General features: G+C 36.3%; 1 protein-coding gene and 1 non-coding gene across 2 annotated transcripts in view; both read right to left on the bottom strand.

Moving 5' to 3' along the window:
* The window catches only part of Tyr (tyrosinase), an 80127-nt gene that overhangs the window by 2733 nt on the left and 55254 nt on the right, over window positions 1–22140 (bottom strand). Inside the window, exon 4 of the mRNA XM_052177691.1 lies at window positions 5046–5227. Coding sequence (XP_052033651.1) covers window positions 5046–5227 — 182 coding nt within the window. The remainder of the gene's footprint in view (window positions 1–5045; window positions 5228–22140) is intronic.
* Window positions 1019–1081, bottom strand: LOC127676655 (U7 small nuclear RNA). Its single transcript, XR_007976096.1, has one exon. It is a non-coding gene; the product is annotated as a U7 small nuclear RNA (small nuclear RNA).

Below are 22140 nucleotides of genomic sequence, written 5' to 3'. Positions count from 1 at the left end.
ATATTTGCTCTTCAAAAGCTGCACTTTGAGAAGCTAATTAACTGCTCATTCCACAAAAATAAAAAATAAATACCCTTGGCACGCTACAATGATAATTGCATGTAAGTAATTCACAGTAAAATTATATACCTAAAACAAAGAAAAGGTAACATTTACTTTATGAGGTATTTGGAGAGAAGTGGATGTATATCACACTTTAGCTTGATAATGTTCAGCATGAGTGACACAGGAATATTCTCTTTTTAATCTGGAGGATTTGTTAATAAGTAATTGCATATTAAAGATGAGTGTTCAAAGAGGACAAAAATAGAACATTTTTTTTTTTAACTTAAGTAGTGGCTACAGGGATAAATATCTGTCCATTTTTTTTCTGTTTTTTTTCTTGTCTCTGAAAATCTTAGAAATCATGATGATAGTTTTAATAAAAATGGATTATTTGCTTGTTTATCGTCACCAGAAAAGTCAAGAAATGACTGACATAAAAATGGAAATCTCTAGATTTGACTGACATTAATTTAAATAATGAAAAAAATTGAGACCAATGAAAATGTGACATTTACTTTCAGGAATCCTGAAAAGTCACTATTAAATACGTTTTAAAACTGTGGTTTGATATTGGGACATAAATATCTAGATTTGATTACTTTTAGATATTCGCATACTTAGTTCATTTTAAATGTCTCCTCAATGTGTAGCAAATTGCACAATAAATGCTATTACCTTTATGGCCTGGGATCAAAGAGAGCAGCTAATGCTCCTAAACACTAAGCCATCTCTCCATGCCCAGAAGCTGCCTCAACTTGGAAAGGGGGTCCTCAGACTGGTGTTTGGCAAAGGCCAAAAGCAACAGCTGAACATCAATGGTGAGTACAAGTTGACAGCTCAGTGTTCTGCTTGAGACAGCTTTCCAGAGACTGCGAGGCAACTCAGCTCTTGGTAGAAAAAAAAATTCTAAAAACTCTCTGGATAACTCATGGATTTTCTAACCAAGGTCAGAAAGCTGCTAGGAAAAAAACTTCTTGGATTTTCAGGCCTAAGCCAGAAATCCTGATAAAAAAATTCTAAATGAGCTGTAACAGCTCCCTGTTATAACTTTTGGGGCTTTTTTGAAACAAGTCAGAAAAGCTGCTAGAAAAAAAATTGGGGGTCCTGACCAAGGACCAGGCAGTTGTGGAGCATGCCTTTAATCCCAGCACTTGGGAGGCAGGAGTTATTCTGAGTTTGAGGCCAGCCTGGGTGGGTCTACAGAGTAAGTTACAGGACAGCCAGGGCTATACAGAGAAACCCTATCTCGAACCCCTCCCCTCCTCCCAACCCCCCCCTCCTGAAAAAAGAAAATTCTAAAAGAGCAACAGTTCTCCAAACAGTTCTCTCTGGATAGCATTATCTTGCAGACTAAAGCCCAAATTGATTTACATATCTATTCAGTCATTTACTCCAGTTTCCCTTTGATTAGCTCATAAATCACCATTTAAGGACATTAGCCCCTTGATTCCAATACAAAAATAATTTTTTTTAACATGGCAAATGAATTCAGAGATCTACCTGCCTATGTAAGCATAGACAATAAGCGAACTGTATGAGATCCGTGTCTGAGACCACTATTCCATAAATCTCTTTATCTCTTTTCTTAATATCTTTCTGAGAAGCTGGCTTATAGGGCAGTTGCCTCTGCTCTTTTAGGTCCATGCAACCCCTCTTATAATTCATATTGCTTCCTAATGGATAGTTGAGAAATTATTTATTCTTGAATTAATGTTTTAGAGGGTTTTTTTTCAACAGGCTGTCCTGAAGGTCATAGCATATACCCTTTTGCTTAGTACATTAGACACACCCTCGCCTCCCAGACTAGCACAGTTTCTGATTATCATGGGCTCATTAACCTTGGCATAGAAGACATTCATCTGAAGGGGGAACATAAAGTAATTATGTACATTATTATATAAACAAGTCTCTTGTGCACAGCAACCATTAACATGCATTCTCTAGCATTTAAACATCAAGACCACTGCAATCATATGCGAAAATGAACTCTTTTTTTTGATGTTTCTTTCCTTGCCTTTTATCAGTTACCCCTGAAAGAAAATCACTTGCTTCTCAGTTTTTAAAACATCACTAAATCTGATTATAAGAGAAAATGTGTGACAATTTCAGACATTAGCTGCCCTCTACAGCAAAATACTTAAGTAATTATCACCATGAATACCTGAATGATGAGTAATGACCCTCATGAACTAAATTATTGAAAACATTTAATAATTCTTTTTAGAAATTTTGAAATTTAGAATGAATAGAGATGAATTTTAAGTACTTTGAATGCATAAAGAAACAATAATGAAGAATGCTTCATAAGATAGAAAATAGGCAATTTGTATTACTTATTTTAAAATCAACTTTCTCTAAAGTTAACTGTGTAAATTCATAGCTGTATAAAAAACATAGTAGATCAGTAAAGCATTTCAAATTAATATTTATTTTAATATACTTAGAAAAAATATATTCCACTTTCTATTAGGATTTTTTGACCCTCATCTCTTATATAGATCTAAGCTAGGTATGTGTTTAGGACTTCAAGTCTTTGTATCACTTTGCACTGAGAAATATTTACCCTGATGTTTCATATCTTACTCTATCATAACAAAAACATGAACTTCCCCTTGTGTCTGGCCCTTCTTTTATTATTGTTAAATATATCATTGAATTTTACTATATGTAAGTACACTGTAGCTGTCTTCAGACACACCAGAAGAGGGCATCGGATCTCATTACAGATGGTTGTGGGCCATCATGAGGTTGCTGGGATTTGAACTCAAGACCTTCGGAAGAACAATCAGTGCTCTTAACCGCTGAGCCATCTCTCCAGCCCTGAATTTATAATTAATTTTCTTCACAGATTAAAAAGCTTCAAAAGAGTCTTTTGACTCATAAATTTAAGTCAGTATATAACTTACTTGCCAATTTCTATAAGTTTTGTCCTAAAAATGTAATGAGGAATAAACTGGTTCATGGATCACACCTAGACAATGCCCCAGCCATAAAAAGCATAGAATTTATGGTAACTTTTACAAAACATCTCAATCTTTTCAATGTTATTTTCTTTGTTCACAACATGCAATAGAATTCAATATTTCATAAATACAGTGATCATCTTTGCTTTTTAGTCTTATTCTTTCAGGTCAGAGTATTTTCTGCCCTTTTATGTCTGCTGCCTACCAATTCTTCAAACATTGTCAAAGATGAATTATGTATGAATCACTACTTCCCTATCTGATTCTTTGTAAAATTTTGCTGATTCAGACTTTGTACTTCCTTGCATAGTCTCTTGAACTTTGTAGTGGTTCGAATATGCAAAGCCTAGGGAGTAGCATTATTAGGAAGTGTGGCCTTTTTGGAGAATGTAAAGAAGGGTTCAAGAGTGTTGTCCTGGTTGTCTAGGAGCCAGACTTTTCTTAGCTGCTTTGAAACAAGAGGTGGAACTCTCAGCTGCTCCGGCCCCATGTCTGCCTAGAAGCATCCCACCTTGATGATAATGGACTGAACCTCTGAACTTGTAAGCCAGCCCCAATTAAATGTTATCCTTTATAAGAGTTGCCTTGGACATGGTATTTGTTCACAGCAGTAAAACCCTAACTAAGACAGACTTCCACTTTAGATTTGGTCCTTACTGAGATCAAAACTACATTAGTCATTTTATTGCACCTAAAGTTGATCCTAAGAGGTAGGAGTTAGTGAATTTCATACATTTGTTCACTTTTCCTTATCTAATGAACTTATTCATGTTTCCTTCATGTAACAATTTATAATTTTACACTGTATTCTTCTAGCATATATATATATAGAAGCCTTTATATGCTATAGTAATAGCTAAGGGAACTGTCAAAACCTGATTCCTCCATATATTTATATTTAACATTTAAGAAGTCACATTAATTCTATAAGACTTATATTCTCACCTTTTTTCATACAAAATACCTGTCTAGTGAATAATAAATTAAATAATATATATAGTTATGGTTTAAATATAAAGCGTTCATCCCCATACCCATACACCCCAAAACTAAAGTTTAAAGGACTTAGCTGCCAGCTGATAGGTTTGACAAATTGCATCATGAGGATTCTGGCTGTATCAATTGATTAATCAATTAATGGATTCCCAATATGATGCACCAATTAGGACTTGCTAGAAAGTAGGAAGCAAGGCCTCATTGGAGGAATTTAGTCACCAGGAGCTTGCCTTGGAATATGACTTCCTCTTTGTCCCTACTCCATATCCCTAACATCATGATATTTCTATTTTGTTTCAAGCTCAAACCAATGAAACCTGTTGATCTCGTCTGAAACTTGTGAAAGCAGGAGAAAATCATTTCTTTTACTTGACTTTCTCAGTCATTTGTCATTGCAACAAATAGGTAGACTAAAATAGTAGGAAGCTCCTGCATGGATAGGTTTTCATTACTACCTGTTCCTTCTTCAAGAAGATATTAATGTAGTTCTGATGAGGAAGGCTAAAGACCATAGGTACTTCTAGTCCTAAGGCTTTACATTATGCTTTTAGCCAAAGGCATAATAATTAACATTAAGAAGTATTATGAAGCCCAGTATTAATTGGTTTTGAAAATTCAACCAAGAGTCTCACAATGGAAGATCACAAATTGTTAATTCCATATCATCCTGCCTAGTCTGAATTCTTTAACATGATTACGAACAATCCATTGAGTTATTCCTAGAGTAAAATGTGATTTCCAGAATTGAAATAATATCCCTAGGTCATAAAATAGTTAGCTGACAGAATTATGCCCCAAAAGCTTCCTAATCCTATATTCTTCAATAATTTAACTGGATAAAATATCCTATAGTAGATGGAATAGATGTAAATTTAGTAATCCTTGAATTACATTTCTAGTTTACATGATTATATATTGGTTTAATATAGTTTCTTTAAAAGTTTTGGAAAAAATTGAATATACAATGGATATTTTTTACTACCTCAGAAGAGGTTACCTGTATTAGAATCCATAGTTCATCTAAAGGCAACTGAGCCTTACCTGACTCTTGTAGGTAGCTGTAGTCATATCCCAGATCCTTGGATGAAATGAAGAAATCACCATTTCTATAGAGCGGTATGAAAGGAACCATGTAGGCATCTCTGTTATGGCCAATAGGTGCATTGGCTTCTGGGTAAACTTCCAGAAGAGGGCGGTGTCTTCGGAGCCATTGTTCAAATATACTACAGAGAGAAGGGTTACTCAGACTCAGGAACATTTTATTTATAAGGTCTAAATTTTAAGTTCTTAAAAGACTGTTATTGATATCTCAAGATTTGGTCAAATGCTGACTATCTTCAATCTTTGGCAAGTGACAATTTCATTTCCTGAAGAAGGTCATTCATCAGAAATAGTGTAAGGATAACTTCAATTTTTTTCCTTATGAAAATTAGACTTTTATAGCTAGTATAGAGAATTTAATATTTGGTTTCATGAAATTTAGTCATAATCATGAATATAACTGAAAATACAAAGAAAGTCAAAAGAAAAAACGTAAAACTAAATGACAAAAGACTAGAACTTAATCACTTTCTGTTGTGTGTGAACATCAGCTATTTCAGTCCTTTTCTTTTTTTTTGAATCTTTTTTTTTATTCGATATATTTTTTATTTACATTTCAAATGATTTCCCCTTTCCTAGCCCCCCACTCCCAAAAAGTCCCGTATGCCCCCTTCTCTCCCCCTGTCCTCCCACCCACCCCTTCCCACTTCCCCGTTCTGGTTTTGCTGAATACTGCTTCATTGAGTCTTTCCAGAAAAAGGGGCCACTCTTCCTTTCTTCTTGTACCTCATTTGATGTGTGGATTATGTTTTGGGTAATCCAGGTTTCTAGGTTAATATCCACTTATTAGTGAGTGCATACCATGATTCATCTTTTGAATCTGGGTTACCTAACTTAGTATGATGTTCTCTAGCTCCATCCATTTGCCTAAGAATTTCATGAATTCATTGTTTCTAATGGCTGAATAGTACTCCATTGTGCAGATATACCACATTTTTTTGCATCCACTCTTCTTTTGAGGGATACCTGGGTTCTTTCCAACACCTAGCAATTATAAATAGGGCTGCTATGAACATAGTAGAGCATGTATCCTTATTACATGGTGGGGAATCCTCTGGGTTTATGCCCAGGAGTGGTATAGCAGGATCTTCTGGAAGTGAGGTGCCCAGTTTTCTGAGGAACCGCCAGACTGATTTCCAGAGTGGTTGTACCAATTTGCAACCCCACCAGCAGTGGAGGAGTGTTCCTCTTTCTCCGCACCCTCTCCAACACTTGCTATCTCCTGAATTTTTAATCTTAGCCATTCTGACTGGTGTAAGATGAAATCTCAGGGTTCTTTTGATTTGCATTTCCTTAATGACTAATGAAGTTGAGCATTTTTTAAGATGCTTCTCCGCCATCCGAAATTCTCCAGGTGAGAATTCTTTGTTTAACTCTATACCCCATTTTTTAATAGGGTTGTTTGGTTTTCTGGAATCTAACTTCATGAGTTCTTTATATATATTGGATATTAGCCCTCTATCTGATGTAGGATTGGTGAAGATCTTTTCCCAATTTATTGGTTGCCGATTTGTCCTCTTGATGGTGTCCTTTGCCTTACAGAAACTTTGTAATTTTATGAGGTCCCATTTGTCAATTCTTGCTCTTAGAGCATACGCTATTGGTGTTCTGTTCAGAAACTTTCTCCCTGTACTGATGTCCTCAAGGGTCTTCCCCAGTTTCTTTTCTATTAACTTCAGAGTGTCTGGCTTTATGTGGAGGTCCTTGATCCATTTGGAGTTGAGCTTAGTACAAGGAGACAAGGATGGATCAATTCGCATTCTTCTGCATGCTGACCTCCAGTTGAACTAGCACCATTTGTTGAAAAGGCTATCTTTTTTCCATTGGATGTTTTCAGCCTCTTTGTCGAGGATCAAGTGGCCATAGGTGTGTGGGCTCATTTCTGGATCTTCGATCCTGTTCCATTGATCCTCCTGCCTGTCACTGTACCAATACCATGCAGTTTTTAACACTATTGCTCTGTAGTATTGCTTGAGGACAGGGATACTGATTCCCCCAGAATTTCTTTTGTTGCTGAGAATAGTTTTAGCTATCCTGGGTTTTTTGTTGTTCCAGATGAATTTGATAATTGCTCTTTCTAACTCTGTGAAGAATTGAGTTGGGATTTTGATGGGTATTGCATTGAATCTGTATAGTGCTTTAGGCAAAATGGCCATTTTAACTATATTGATTCTACCGATCCATGAGCATGGGAGGTTTTCCCATTTTTTGAGGTCTTCTTCCATTTCCTTCTTCAGAGTCTTGAAGTTTTGTCATACAGATCTTTCACATGTTTGGTAAGAGTCACCCCAAGATACTTTATACTATTTGTGGCTATTGTGAAGGGTGTCATTTCCCTAATTTCTTTTTCAGCCTGCTTATCCTTTGAGTATAGGAAGGCCACTGATTTGCTTGAGTTGATTTTATAACCTGCCACTTTGCTGAAGTTGTTTATCAACTGTAGGAGCTCTCTAGTGGAGTTTTTTGGGTCACTTAGGTAGACTATCATGTCGTCTGCAAATAATGATAGTTTGACTTCTTCCTTTCCAATTTGTATCCCTTTGACCTCCTAATGTTGTCGAATTGCCCGAGCTAGTACATCAAGCACAATATTGAAAAGATAAGGAGAAAGGGGGCAGCCTTGTCTGGTCCCTGATTTCAGTGGGATTGCTTCAAGTTTCTCTCCATTTAGGTTGATGCTGGCTACCGGTTTGCTGTATATTGCTTTTACTATGTTTAGGTATGGGCCTTGAATTCCTGTTCTCTCTAAGACTTTAAGCATGAAAGAATGCTGAATTTTGTCAAATGCTTTTTCAGCATCCAATGAAATGACCATGTGGTTTTGTTCTTTGAGTTTGTTTATGTAGTGGATTGCATTGATGGATTTCCATATATTGAACCAACCCTGCATTCCCGGGATAAAGCCTACTTGATCATGGTGGATGATCGTTTTGATGTGTTCTTGGATTCGGTTGGCAAGAATTTTACTGAGTATTTTTGCATCGATGTTCATAAGGGAAATTGGTTTGAAGTTCTCTTTCTTTGTTGGATCGTTGTGTGGTTTTGGTATCAGCGTAATTGTGGCTTCGTAGAAGGAATTGGGTAGTGTTCCTTCTGTTTCTATTTTGTGGAATAATTTGAGGAGTATTGGTGTTAACTCTCTTTGAAGGTCTGATAGAATTCTGCACTGAAACCATCTGGTCCTGTGCTTTTTTTGGTTGGAAGACTTTCTATGACTCCTTCAATTTCTTTAGGCATTATGGGACTGTTTAGATGATCTATTTGGTCCTGATTTAATTTTGGTATTTGGTATCTGTCAAGGAAATTGTCCATTTCCTCCAGGTTCTCCAGTTGTGTTGAGTACAGGCTCTTGTAGTAGGATCTGATGATTTTTTGGATTTCCTCAGTTTCTGTTGTTATATCTCCCTTTCATTTCTAAGTTTGTTAATTTGGATACTTTCTCTGTGCCCTTTGGTCAGTCTGGCTAAGGGTTTATCTATCTTGTTGATTTTCTCAAAGAACCAGCTCCTGGTTTTGTGATTCTTTGTATGGTTCTCTTTGTTTCTACTTGATTGATTTCGGCCCTGAGTTTGATGATTTCCTGCCTTCTACTCCTCCTGGGTGAAATAGCTTCTTTTTGTTCCAGGGCTTTCAGGTGTGTCATTAAGCTGGTAATGTATGCTCTCTCCATTTTCTTTTTGGAGGCACTCAGGTCTATTAGTTTTCCTCTTAGCACTGCTTTCATTGTGTCCCATAGATTTGGATATGTTGTGTCTTCATTTTCATTGTGTTCTAAAAAGTCTTTAATTTCTTTCTTTATTTCTTCCTTGACCAATGTATCATTGAGTAGAATATTGTTCAATTTCCACATGTATGTGGGTTTTCTGTTGTTTTTGTTGCTATTGAAGACCACTTTTACTCCATACTGATCTGATAGGAGACATGGGATTAGTTCGATCTTCTTATATTTGTTGAGGTCTGTCTTGTGACCAATTATTTGGTCGATTTTGGAGAAGGTACCATGAGGTGCTGAGAAAAAGGTATATTCTTTTGCTTTAGGATAGAATGTTCTATATATATCTGTTAAATCTAATTGGTCCAAAGCTTCAATTAATTTCATTATGTCCCTGTTTAGTTTCTGTTTTCCTGATCGGTCCATTGAGGAAAGTGCAGTGTTGAAGTCACCCACAATTATTGTGTTAGGTGCAATGTGTGCTTTGAGCTTTAATAAAGTTTCTTTTACGAATGAGGGTGCCCTTGCATTTGGAGCATAGATGTTCAGGTTTGAGAGTTCTTCTTGTTGTATTTTTCCTTTGACCACCAAGAAGTGTCCCTCAGGGTCTCTTTTGATGACTTTGGGTTGAAAGTCAATTTTATCTGATATTAAAATGGCTACTCCAGCTTGTTTCCTGAGACCATTTGCTTGTAAAATTGTCTTCCAGCCTTTTACTCTATGGTAATGTTTGTCTTTGACCCTTAGGTGTGTTTCCTGTAAGCAGCAAAATGTAGGGTCCTGTTTATGAATCCAGTCAGTTACTCTATGTCTTTTTATTGGGGCATTGAGTCCATTGATGTTAAGAGATATTAAGGGATAGTGATTGTTACTTCCTGTCATTTTTGACGTTATTTTTTAAATTTGATTGCTTAACTTCTTTTGGGTTTGATGAAAGGTTACTATCTTGCTTTTTCCAGGGTGAAGTTTCCCTCCTTGTATTGGTGTTTTCCTCCTATTATCTTTTGTAGGGCTGGGTTTGTGGATAGATATTGGGTAAACTTGTTTTTGTCATGAAATATCTTAGTTTCTCCATCTATGGTGATTGAGAGTTTTGCTGGATATAGTAGTTTTGGTTGGCATTTGTGTTCTCTTAGAGTCTGCATGAGATCTGCCCAGGACCTTCTAGCCTTCATAGTCTCAGGTGAAAAGTCTGCTGTGATTCTGATAGGTCTTCCTTTATATGTTACTTGGCCTTTTTCTCTTACTGTCTTTAATATTCTTTCTTTGTTTAGTACATTTGGTGTTTTGATTATTATGTGACGGGAAGTATTTCTGTTCTGGTCCAGTCTGTTTGGAGTTCTGTAGGCTTCTTGTATATTCATGGGCATCTCTCTCTTTAGGTTAGGGAAATTTTCTTCCATAATTTTATTGAAGATATTTGCTGGCCCTTTAAGCTGTAAATCTTCACTCTCATCTATGCCTATAATCCTTAGGTTTGGTCTTCTCATTGTGTCCTGGATTTCCTGGATATTTTGGGTTACAAGCTTTTTGCTTTTTGCATTTTCCTTAACTGTTGAGTCCATGGTTTCTATGGTATCTTCAGCGTCTGAGATTCTTTCTTCTATCTCTTGTATTCTGTTGTTGATATTTGCATCTCTGTCCCCTGATTTCTTCCCAAGGCTTTCCATCTCCAAAGTTGTCTCCCTTCGTGTTTTCTTAGTTGTTTCTACTTCTGATTTTAGATCCTGGATGGTTTTGCTTAGCTCCTTCACTAGCTTGTTTGTGCTTTCCTGTAATTCTTTAAGAGATTTTTGTGTTTCCTCTTTCATGACCTCAGCCTGTTGACCAAAGTTCTCCTGTATTTCTTTAAGTGTTTTTTTTTTTTTTTGTTTCCTCATATTGGCTTTTGTATTCTCCTGGATTTCTTTCAATGATTTTTGTGTTTCCCTTGCAAGGGCTTCTAACTTTTGATCCATTTTCTCCTGAATTTCTTTAAGTATGTCCTTCATATGTTCCTGTACCAGCATCATGACCAGTGATTTTAAATCCAAATCTTGTTTTACTGGTGTGATGGGGTATCCAGGACATGCTGGTAAAGGAGAATTGGGTTCAGATGTTGCCATATTGCCTTGATTTCTGTTAGTGACGTTCCTGCATCTGCCTTTTGCCATCTAGTTCTCACTGGTGTTAGTTGGTGTTGTCAATGCTGGACTCACCAGTGCAAGCTGCCCCTTCCCAGGTGGCCTCTGGTGCACAGCTTGCCTCCTGCACTGCCTGGAGACAGGGTGTTGTTGTCCAGGCTGTTTAGACCCCGAAGCAGACACCTGAAGGCTCCTGCTAGGGCCTGCTGGATTCACTGGAGCACACCGACTTCTCCCTGCTGGCTGCCTGGAAGCTCCACCTGCCTCTTTCAGAACTTGGGAGATGTGGTGTTGCTGCTCAGGCTGATCTGGATCTGGAAGTGTAGAGGCTACTGCCAGAGGCCTCAGGACAGAAGCCTAGGCTCTGTGCCACAGGGAAAGAGCTGTGCTGTGAGCTCCCAGACTGCCTCTGGGCGCACACCAGGTCCCCCCGCACTTCCTGGAGACCTAGCCCTGTGGCCCAGGCTGTCCAGATCCCAAAGCAGGCTCCTGAAGGCTCCTGCTGGGGCCCGCTGGATTCCAGTCCTTTTCTTATGGTTAGAAAAGATCATGTTTTCTGAGACAGAGCATACCTCTAATGATAGAAGATGAAACAGTCCATAAAGCTTTTATGTGACCACATGATTACTATTCAGGAAAATCCATCCTAAGACTAGGAAATAGTGACGAAAGCAAACAAAAAAAAAAAAAACAAACAAAGAAACAAAAACAAGGACAGTGGAAATCCATCCTAGTAGTAAGCAAAGTCTTTGGAATAGCATTGAGCAGTAAAGATTGCCAAATCCGACACGGACTTGGTAGAGGTGGAATGACATGGTTCCTGCCCCTGAAACAGGGCCAGCAGGCATGGTCCTCCATGAGTGTCAATGGCTGCTGTGGGCATATGGCTTGTTTGTATAATAATGTACATATTTTCACATTCTTCCTTCAAGGAATGTCCTCCCTGCTAACATTACTCTATAATAATCAGAGATAGTATGAGTCTGGCAGGTGAAGTTGTGTCTAATATCTCACCAAAATGATAAACACTGGAATCTTCAGGACAGTCTTTAATGCCTTGGAAAAGAACTATAAAACCATGAGTTTGAAAATACATATGAATCATTTGGGGAGGGGCAGTTTTTTTTTTTTTTTAAGAACAAAATCAGCTGTACTCTGATCCGACTTGTAAGAAAGACAGTAAGGAAAGAGAGAAGGAGATTTAGGGAGTGGTGATCACAAGAGATTCCACCCTGCTAAGTTTTTGGTGTATGATTTCAAATGCAGACAGAGTCCCAAGTTCAAGATCACCCTGGGACATAGGGAATTTAGGTCCAGACCCAGGCATGTAGCAATGGTAATTTTAGGGCAGGGTCCCAATCCAGCTAGCTTATCATCTGTACAGATCTGCAGGCAGATCTCCGAATTCTTTTGCAATGTTAAAAAAAAAATGTGCTTGCTGTATCCTATGAATCAACAGGCAAGGTCTTGGGATACTGATTCATAGGATAATCAAAAGGGAACGTGGAGTAAATGACTAGATTGATATGCAGCATAAAAACCTGGGCTTAAGATCTTCAAGAGATGCTATCTAGCAAAATTTTTAGAATAGCAAAAGACAACTGCTTAGAGAACTATCTAAAACAAAAAATAGGGAAGAGAGCTGTCTGGAAATCTGCAGAGAACGCAAATCAGAGAGAAAGCAATCTGGAAAGTTATCTCAAGCAGAGCATAGGCTACCAGTTTGGACCCAAAATTTGGTTTCGAGTTGTTCCCTTCTCTCAGAATCTCCCTCAAAGTTGAGATGATCCTTGGCAAAAGACAGATGTACCATGAAAGGAATATATTCTGAACTAATCTTTTTCTACCATGTTTGCTCATGATTTTGCCCCTACTGATCTGATCTGCTCCTAAGTTTATTTCACGATAGTTCTGTAAGCTAGCTAAATTCCTTTTGGAACTTTCCTATTAAAATAAGCCAATGTAAATGGTTGGAACTGGAAAATATCATCCTAAGTGAAGTAACCCAATCACAAAAGAATACACATGGAATGCAATCACTGATAAGTGGATATTAATTTGCCCAGAAGCTCTGAATATCCAAGACACAATTAGTATATCAAATGACTCTCATGAAGAAGTAAGGAGAGGGCCCTGATCCTGGAAAGGCTTGATCCAGCATTGTAGGGGAGCACCAGGACTGAGAAAAAGGAGGGAGGTGATTGGAGAATGGGTGGAGAGAAGAGGGCTAATGGGACATATGGGAGGGGGGAGAAACAGGAAAGAGGAAAGCATTTGGAATGTAAACAAAGAATTTAGAAAATAAAATAAAATAAAATAAGCCAATGTTAGTTTCTGGTAGACACAATGAAAATTAGTAATAATGCTTAAAATATAAATGCATCAGAATATCTGGAAACATGAATTATCAAACAGTAAGAGAATTTATAGAAAGCTATTAAAAGTGTGACAACAAATCAATTTCTGTTATAAGACTGGTTGACAGGGGAAGAATAAGAAACCTGGAGTTAATGAAGTTTCCTTGAGCACTACATTTAGGTTTGTATCTTTCATGATTAAAAAATAAATTTTGGGGAGATGGGGAGGAGGTACAGGATGTGAAACAGTCAGAAGGTAGACAGGGGTAGGGGGAATAAAATGTGGAGTGTAAAAATAAATAAACTAATTAATAATGAAATAAAAATAAATTAAAAAATACTACATTTATTAAAGACATGGTCACCAAATCTTTACAATCCAACCAATCCAAAAATCCAATGTTAGAAATATTTATGAAGGTCCAAATAAGTTATTGTTAGTTTTAAATTTTATGTTAGAAAATCAGGAGGTAGTATGTTGTAGAGAGCAAGTTATTTAAAAGGGAGACTGTTAACACTTGAACAGTCTTTTTAATTTTAAACTTGAACAGTTAAACACTTGAACAGTTTTTTTTTAATTTTAAAAAACCTATAGTTTAAATTACAACAAAAAGAACAAAAAGTCAAATAGAAAAAACACAATAATTTTTTCTATGGTATAAAACAGTCCTGTCACGTGAGATCTGGATTTCAATCAGTAGTCTAGTCAATATATTGTACCTATACATGAAAGTAAACATAAAGCATGAAAATATAAACCATAACTATCAAAATTTTTCTAATTTTGGTTTATTATGAAATATATATTAATCATATATTACATGTCAACTTCTAATTAAAAATGGAAATAACTTTTATTGTACAAAATACTATGTAGATTAAAACAGCATCAGACACAGATTGTTGATAGTAGCATTTTCCCCAATCCCTTTTGCCAATCATCTTTGGAATTAATGTCAGTACACTAGGTGAACTTTACAGCTGGTAATAAAAGTGAAATGTGCTATGACAGAAATATGAAGACCATATGTTTGAAGCCAGTTCTCTAATATTACTAGTTTTCTGGGAGACAAAATTAAGAACGAAGAGGCTTCTAAAGGATTGATATTCTCTGGGTCCCAGCTTTTTCTACCAAAAAAAAAAAAAAGATTAGAACTGGTTTCTAGACCCTAAGTCTCTGTAAGGTTTATAATTTTATGACTTTTTAAAAATATTAGATTGTACTTTTATCTTCAAAAAAGCCTTATTTGTTAATCACATGCAACTTGAAGCTAATAGAAAAGAAACTGGGGAAGACCTTGAGGACATCGGTACAGAGGTAAAGTTCCTGAACAGAACACCAATAGCATATGCTATTGGGATCAAGAATTGACAAATGGAACCTCATAAAATTACAAAGTTTCTGTAAGGCAAAGGACACCATCAAAAGTACAAATTGGCAACCAACAAATTGGGAAAAAATCTTTACCAACCCTACATCAGATAGAGGGCTAAAATCCAATATATACATAGAACTCAAGAAGTTAGATCCCAGGGAAGCAAATAACCCTATTAGAAAATGGGGTACAGAGCTAAACAAAGAATTTTTACCTGAAGACCTTCGGATGGCTTAGAAGCATCTTAAAAAATGTTCAGCAGCACTAGTCACTAGGGAAATGCAAATCAAAACAACCCTGAGATTTCACCTCACACCAGTCAGAATGGCTAAGATTAAAAATTCAGGAGACAGCAGGTGTTGGCGAGGATGTGGAGAAAGAGGAACACTTCTCCACTGCTGTGGGGCTGCAAATTGGTACAACCACTCTGGAAATCAGTCTGGCAGTTCCTCAGAAAACTTCCGGAGGATCCTGCTATACCACTCCTGGGCATATGCCCAGAGGATTCCCCAGCATGTAATAAGGATGCATGCTCCACTATGTTCATAGCAGCCCTATTTATAATATCCAGAAGCTGGAGAGAACCCAGGTATCCCTCAATGGAAGAATGGATGCAAAAAATGTGGTATATATACACAATGGAGTACTATTCAGACACTAGAAACAATGAATTCATGAGATTCTTAGACAAATGGATGGAGCTGGAGAACATCATACTAAGTGAGGTAACCCAGTCTCAAAAGATCAATCATGGTATGCACTCACTAATAAGTGGATATTAGCCTAGAAACTGGGAATACCCAAAACATAATCCACACATCAAATGAGGTAGAAGACGAACGGAGGAGTGGCCCCTCGTTCTGGAAAGACTCGTGGTACTAGTATAGGGCAAAACCAGAACAGGGAAGTGGGAAGGGGTGGATGGGAGAACAGGGGAAGAGAAGAGGGCTTATGTGACTTTCAGGGAGTGGGGGCCAGAAAAGGGGAAGTCATTTGAAATGTAAATAAAAAATATATCAAAAAAAAAAAAAAAAACCTTAGGAGAAGTAAATGAGGATAAACCTGCAAAAAAGAAAAAAGAAAATACAATCCAGCCAAACATGAAAAGATGACATGTAAATATATACAGATATTATATTTTTAATTTATAAAGATTTATACATATATATGTGTGTGATATTTTATTAGTTTAAAGCCTTATATCTTCAACTAGTAAACATATATTTTAGGTATATGCATTGTCTTTGACAATTGGTCCTTTCCCAGGCCCTCTTACACTTTGATGTAGGAACAGACAATATACGCCGAGGCAAAGAAAAATTTGCCCCTGATTTCATTTGAGAAAAATTATTATTGAACTTAATTGATAAATAATATTGTTTCTACCAAGAGATATAAACAAAACTCTTACCTTAATAGGACAAGGGCATTAATCCTTAGCTCCAGATATAATGGATGAAACTATTAATTTGCTTACAACTTTATCAACTTGTGAAAATGAAGGCATTAGTCTTGATGAAAATCTTCAGTGGTAGTTTTCATCTTCATCTAATTTCATGAAACTGTGTCTAGAATGTGACTTTCATTGAAATACTAATAATAAACTGTATATTCATGCTGACAGTTTGGGGGAAAATCTTATAAAAAATCTCATATGTTCTGAATTAGAACAGATTTCTGAAAGTCTGAGAAATAGGGAGAGAGGTATTGGAGAATTAGAAAAACAGTGATCATAAAAATATAGAGTGATTTGTTTTAAAGATAAACTTAACATAGACTATTTGGTTTCAAGTCTAATACAAAGTCCAAGGTTGCTACTGTCTATCCAGTAATAGACAGAAAGGGGAAAATGAGCAACTTCTCTTGAACCTATAAGAAAATCAAGGTTTTAGGACAAATTTCTGACCCTAAAAGTATAGGTATATATGTACCATAAAGAACAAAGCTAAAATTTATCTACTAGGAGCCCATGCAGCTGGTTCCATGAAATGATAACAACACACAAACATTTCAGAAAATATAGTGACAAACTTCTGGAATAGCAGTCTCATTACAACACACATTATGCCTTTATACCCAGGAATTCTACAAGGATATCAAGATGAAGATACAAGATCTTTTCTAACCATGTCCATCATAGCAAATATTGTGAAATATGTTGAGAACATTTCCAATTAATTAGTTTTAAATGGATAAATGGATTTCTTCAAGTCTACTTTTTGTTCTGGTTTTATTCAGTATGGGAGGGGCCCAGGAAAACCAAAGGGCCCAAGGCCTCCAGAAAATATTTTTTGTAGTGCTGAAGCAATGGAAGAGAAAATGGTTAAAAGGGTTCAGAGAAACTCATTTGTAGCCATAGCACACAGACATTGGTGTATGTCTTATTACAAAAGTTTCACAATATGTTATATGACTTCCTGGCTCTCGGACTGTAACATCACCCCAACAAAAGTGCAGTGTCAGAACCAGAGATTGCACATAAAGGAACTACAGTATACTGAGAAAGAAGGCATATATCCTTAAGAAAGGTATACAAGGAAGTCCAATACTAACAGAAAAATAACAAAGGTACTAGGGAAATATAAAACATGTCTACTATAACCACAGATTTATTAAAGATTGTTAGATGTCAAAAACATAAGTCTTCACATTATCATTGCATTTACTTCAGCTACTATAATTAAATAAAAACAAAACATGTCCAAAGTAAGAAAACTTGTCTGAAGAGACAAAGCAATTATCAGAATTGCAAATATCATGTATAGTTTTGGGATTATTAAACAGAGTTCAAAATTATATGAATAATATGCTGAGTTCTAAAAGGAAATGTAAAAATCTCACAATAAAAATCTCACAATGCAAGATGATATGTAAGCAGATGTAAAAGCTCTAAAAAAGAACCAAAGAAAACATCAGAAATTACAAAAAAAGATCTACAATAGAAATGAAAGATGCAGTGAGTTGATCAGTATACTTAATATAGATTAGGAATGAATTAGCAAATATAAAGATGATTTAGAAAACTTCTCAAAAAAACTTGTTTTGTTTGTCACAGTGGCAAATGAATACATCCATGTGAGTATGAATACCATGTAGTGTCATAGAGTAAGGATATGATTAAAGACAGAAATATTTGTTATAACATACACACAGATACAAACACATACAGTGAGGGGGGAGAAGAAAGAGAGAGAGCAAGAGAGTGTGAGAAAAATAGAGAGAGAAATATTTCCGGATAAGAAGCAAACTGAAATTGTTGCCAATTGCTAAATATGAAACAATTGAAATTAAAATATTAAGTATTGCTGGCTTATAATCCAAATTATAAGTTAAATGAGTTATACTCACACTAATATAAATGAATTAATAGATAAGGGCAATTTATGATGTCAAATACTCTAAAATAATCCTGTGTTTCTCTGCAGTTAGTGTATAAGGACTTCCTTCTGAAGTGCATTATCAGATAGTAGAGAAATTTAACAGTTTGAAAAACTGTCAAAAACAACCTCTACACAACAACATATGTTATTAATAGTCATTATAAGTCCTTGATATGATATGAAGCAAATGGTGATTTACTTCTGTAATATTCTTTCAATACAACACTTGAATCCAGTAGGAATAAAGTTCTGTTGAGGGACATTATACAAGACACCTGAGTAGGACTCCAATATGTCAAGATCAATAAATGAAAGTGAGAACAACTGTCATAGCTGAGAATAGGGAAGCTTGATAAATAATGGTAATATAGTATCTAAGTCAGAGTACCAGTCCAAGAACAACATTAGGGTCACTTCTAATATGGACTTCACCTATGTAATTTATCAGTATTAGTTTTCTAACTGCAACAACTGTTCCATACTCTTGTAAGATGTTATTGATTCAATAAACAGGGTATGATGCATGTCAAAACTCAGTATTTTATCTAATTAGTGAAACTATTTTAAAACAAAATAAAATTAAAACATATTACATTACAATACATTTTTTTTTTTTGGTCAAAGCATTGGTGACATTCTCTGCCCTGTGGTTCTTAACAGTATAGTGGTAGATTTAAAAATCCTAGAGAGTAATTTTAGAAATATTTTTGTAATTATACACTGGAAAATTCTATAAAAGAATTATGTAGAAAGCAATTCTGATTCATGGTTATATAGGATTTTCCAAGTCTGCAAAGTTAAGGAAAATTTTTCATGGTATATTTAACTCAGAGTTGAAGAATGAGTATCCAGGGGAAGGGATGAATACGAACATGTATGCAGGAAATCACAGGCACTAAGTGTCTGACATACTTGTTCATAAAGGATCAAGGAGAGGATATTTCTAGATGATATTGGAGAAAAAAAAAACTTTGGCTTCAGCCATGGAGAGTAGCAGAAGTCTTATAACAGAATTTTTCATGATTTCCTTCTCTCAGCAGTAGGAAGGAGCTTTTTGAATTTGGAATGGTGAATGGAGGCATTAACAATTAAGCATTCTGAAAGATTATCCAGACTTCTTTGTGGATGATAGACGAAGGATGATGCTATGGTTTGAATATCCCCCAAAATTAAAATGAATTTTGACCCTCAATCTGGAAGTATTGAAAGTCAGAGCCCAATAACCAGAGAGTAGGTCACCAGAGTTCTGACATCATGAATGGATTAATGTTCTTGTCTTTGGAGAGAGGCAATTTCCAGAGGTAAGTGTTGAGGAACACCTGGGTTCTTTCCAGCTTCTGGCTACTACAAATAGGACTGCTATGAACATAGTGGAGCATGTGTCCTTATTATATGCTGGAGAATCCTCTGGGTATATGCGCAGGAGTGGTATAGCAGGGCCCTCTGGAAGTGCCATGCCCAGTTTTCTGAGGAACCTCCAGACTGATTTCCAAACTAGTTGCACCATCTTACAATCCCACCAGCAGTGGAGGAGTGTTCCTCTTTCTCCACATCTTCGCCAGCGCCTGCTGTCTCCTGAGTTTTTGACCTTAGCCATTCTGACTGGTGTAAGGTGAAATCTCAGGGTTGTTTTGATTTGCATTTCCCTAATGATTAATGATGTTGAATATTTCTTAAGGTGTTTCTCAGCCCTCCAAAGTTCTTCATGTGAAAAATCTTTGTTTAGCTCGGTACCCCACTTTTTAATGGAGTTATTTGGTTCTCTAGGTTCTACCTTCTTGAGTTCTTTGTATATATTAGATATTAGCCCTCTGTCAGATTTAGGGTTGGTGAAGATCCTTTCCCAATCTGTTGGTTGACGTTTTGTCCTTTTGACAGTGTCCTTTGCCTTATAGAAACTATGTAGTTTTATGAGGTCCCATTTGTCAATTCTTGATCTTAGAGCATAAGCTATTGGTGTTCTATTCAGGAACTTTTCCCCTATACCCATGTCCTCAAGGGTCTTCCCCAGTTTCTTTTCTATTAGTTTCAGTGTGTCAGGTTTTATGTGGAGGTCCTTGATCCATTTGGAATTGAATATTTGTGCACATGTAGGGTGCTAAAATTTTCTAAACTAGACATCTTCAGTTAGTGATCCTTATATAAGAAAAGAACTTTTTATCATAAAGTATTTTCCAGATTGCAGAAAAAAGATAAATTCATAATTGTAAAAGACAAGTCTAAAGATATGTGTGTGTGTGTGTGTTTGTTCATGTGTGTGTACATATGTGTGTGTTCAAAATTGAAGCTCAATTTTCCTCCTTGTACCAAGGGAACCCAGAATCCAGTACAGAGAAGTGGGTTTCAGATAGACACAGACATGGGATTTTCTAATGAATAAGTTAAAGTTCCTTTTGTAGGGAATCTTGTGAGTGTCCTTGAAGTGACTAACAAATTGCTGAGTGTTCTCTAGATAGAGCATATCCAAGCAAGTAGATGTGAGTGGAAGGAGTTAAGGAAAAAAAACCAATATAATCTATTAAAAGAAAGAATGCTTTACAGGATGAAAAGGTAAGAAGAAAATATGTGCTCTGTGGTATATCAACAATGAGAAAAGTGCAAAATACAGACACGTTGTTTCAAATATGTGTGTGTGTGTGTGTGTGAAAAACAACAATTTTTGCCCAACTTCAGTTTTCTTTAGTGTAAAGAGCACCTAATAACAAAGTCAAAGGCTATAAGAAACCAGTGAGATAGGTATGCAATGTACAATCTATTAGTTACCCAAACTGATTTGGTGTAGCTATTCTTTGACACAGCAGAAACTACCCGTTTCACTTAATACAAATATAAACATTTTTGACATAAATATTCTACATTTTGGATCTGGTGTTATAGTTGGTATACTATGGACAAGATGAAGAATGGTTTGCAAACAATGTTTTATTTTGTACCTTTATTACTAATTAGAAACACTTTAATATTTACGTGTATATATAATGTGTTATATGGAAGAATCTAAAGAAAAAAAAGAAAGAATCTAACTTCAATTCTATCCCTTCCAATTGTTTCTCATCCTTCCCTCACTTTTCTCTACTAATTTCCTGATCTCTCTCCTCTCTCTCTCTCTCTCTCTCTCTCTCTCTCTCTCTCTCTCTCTCTCTCTCTCTCTCTCTCTCTCCCCATACCTACTGAGTCCATTTAGTATTGCTTATATAAGCATGGGTGTGGGGCTACCTACTGGAGGATGGGTAGCTTCCCAGGTCCCCAGAAATTATTAAGAAAGCTAAAAAATTCAGGAACTTTTCCCTGTGCCCATGCCCTCAAGGGTCTTGCTCAGATTCTTTTCTATTAGTTTCAGTGTGTCTGGTTTTATGTGGAGGTCCTTGATCCACTTGGAGTTGAGCTTAGTAAAAGGAGATAAAGATGGATCAATTCACATTCTTCTGCATGCTGACCTCCAGTTGAACCAGCACCATTTGTTGAAAAGGCTATCTTTTTTCCGCTGGATGTTTTCAGTTCCTTTGTCAAAGATCAAGTGGCCATAGGTGTGTGGGTGCATTTCTGGATCTTCAATTCTATTCCATTGATCCGCCTGCCTGTCACTGTACCAATACCATGCAGTTTTTAACACTATTGCTCTATAGTATTGCTTGAGGTCCAGGATAATGATTCTCCCAGAATTTCTTTTGTTATTGAGAATAGTTTTTAGCTATCCTGGGTTTTTGTTATTCCAGATGAATTTGAGAATTACTCTTTCTAACTCTATGAAGAACTGAGTTGGGATTTTGATGGGTATTGTGTTGAATCTGTATATTGCTTTTGGCAAGATGGCCATTTTAACTATATTAATCCTCCCAATCGACGAGCATAGGAGATTTTTCCACTTTCTGAGGTCTTCTTTCATTTCCTTCTTCAGAGACTTGCAGTTCTTGTCATACAGATCTTTCACTTGTTTGGTCAGAGTCACACCAAGTTACCTTATATTGTTTGTGGCTATTGTGAAGGATGTTGTTTACCTAATTTCTTTCTCAGCCTGCTTATCCATTGAGTACAGGAAGGCTACTGATTTGCTTGAGTGGATTTTATAACCTGCCACTTTGCTGAA

Source organism: Apodemus sylvaticus, chromosome 1 (genome assembly GCF_947179515.1).
Source record: "Apodemus sylvaticus chromosome 1, mApoSyl1.1, whole genome shotgun sequence".
Taxonomy (NCBI): Eukaryota; Metazoa; Chordata; class Mammalia; order Rodentia; family Muridae; genus Apodemus; species Apodemus sylvaticus.
The sequence above is the reverse complement of the archived record's forward strand: the minus strand, read 5'-3'. Positions and strand labels throughout refer to the sequence as shown.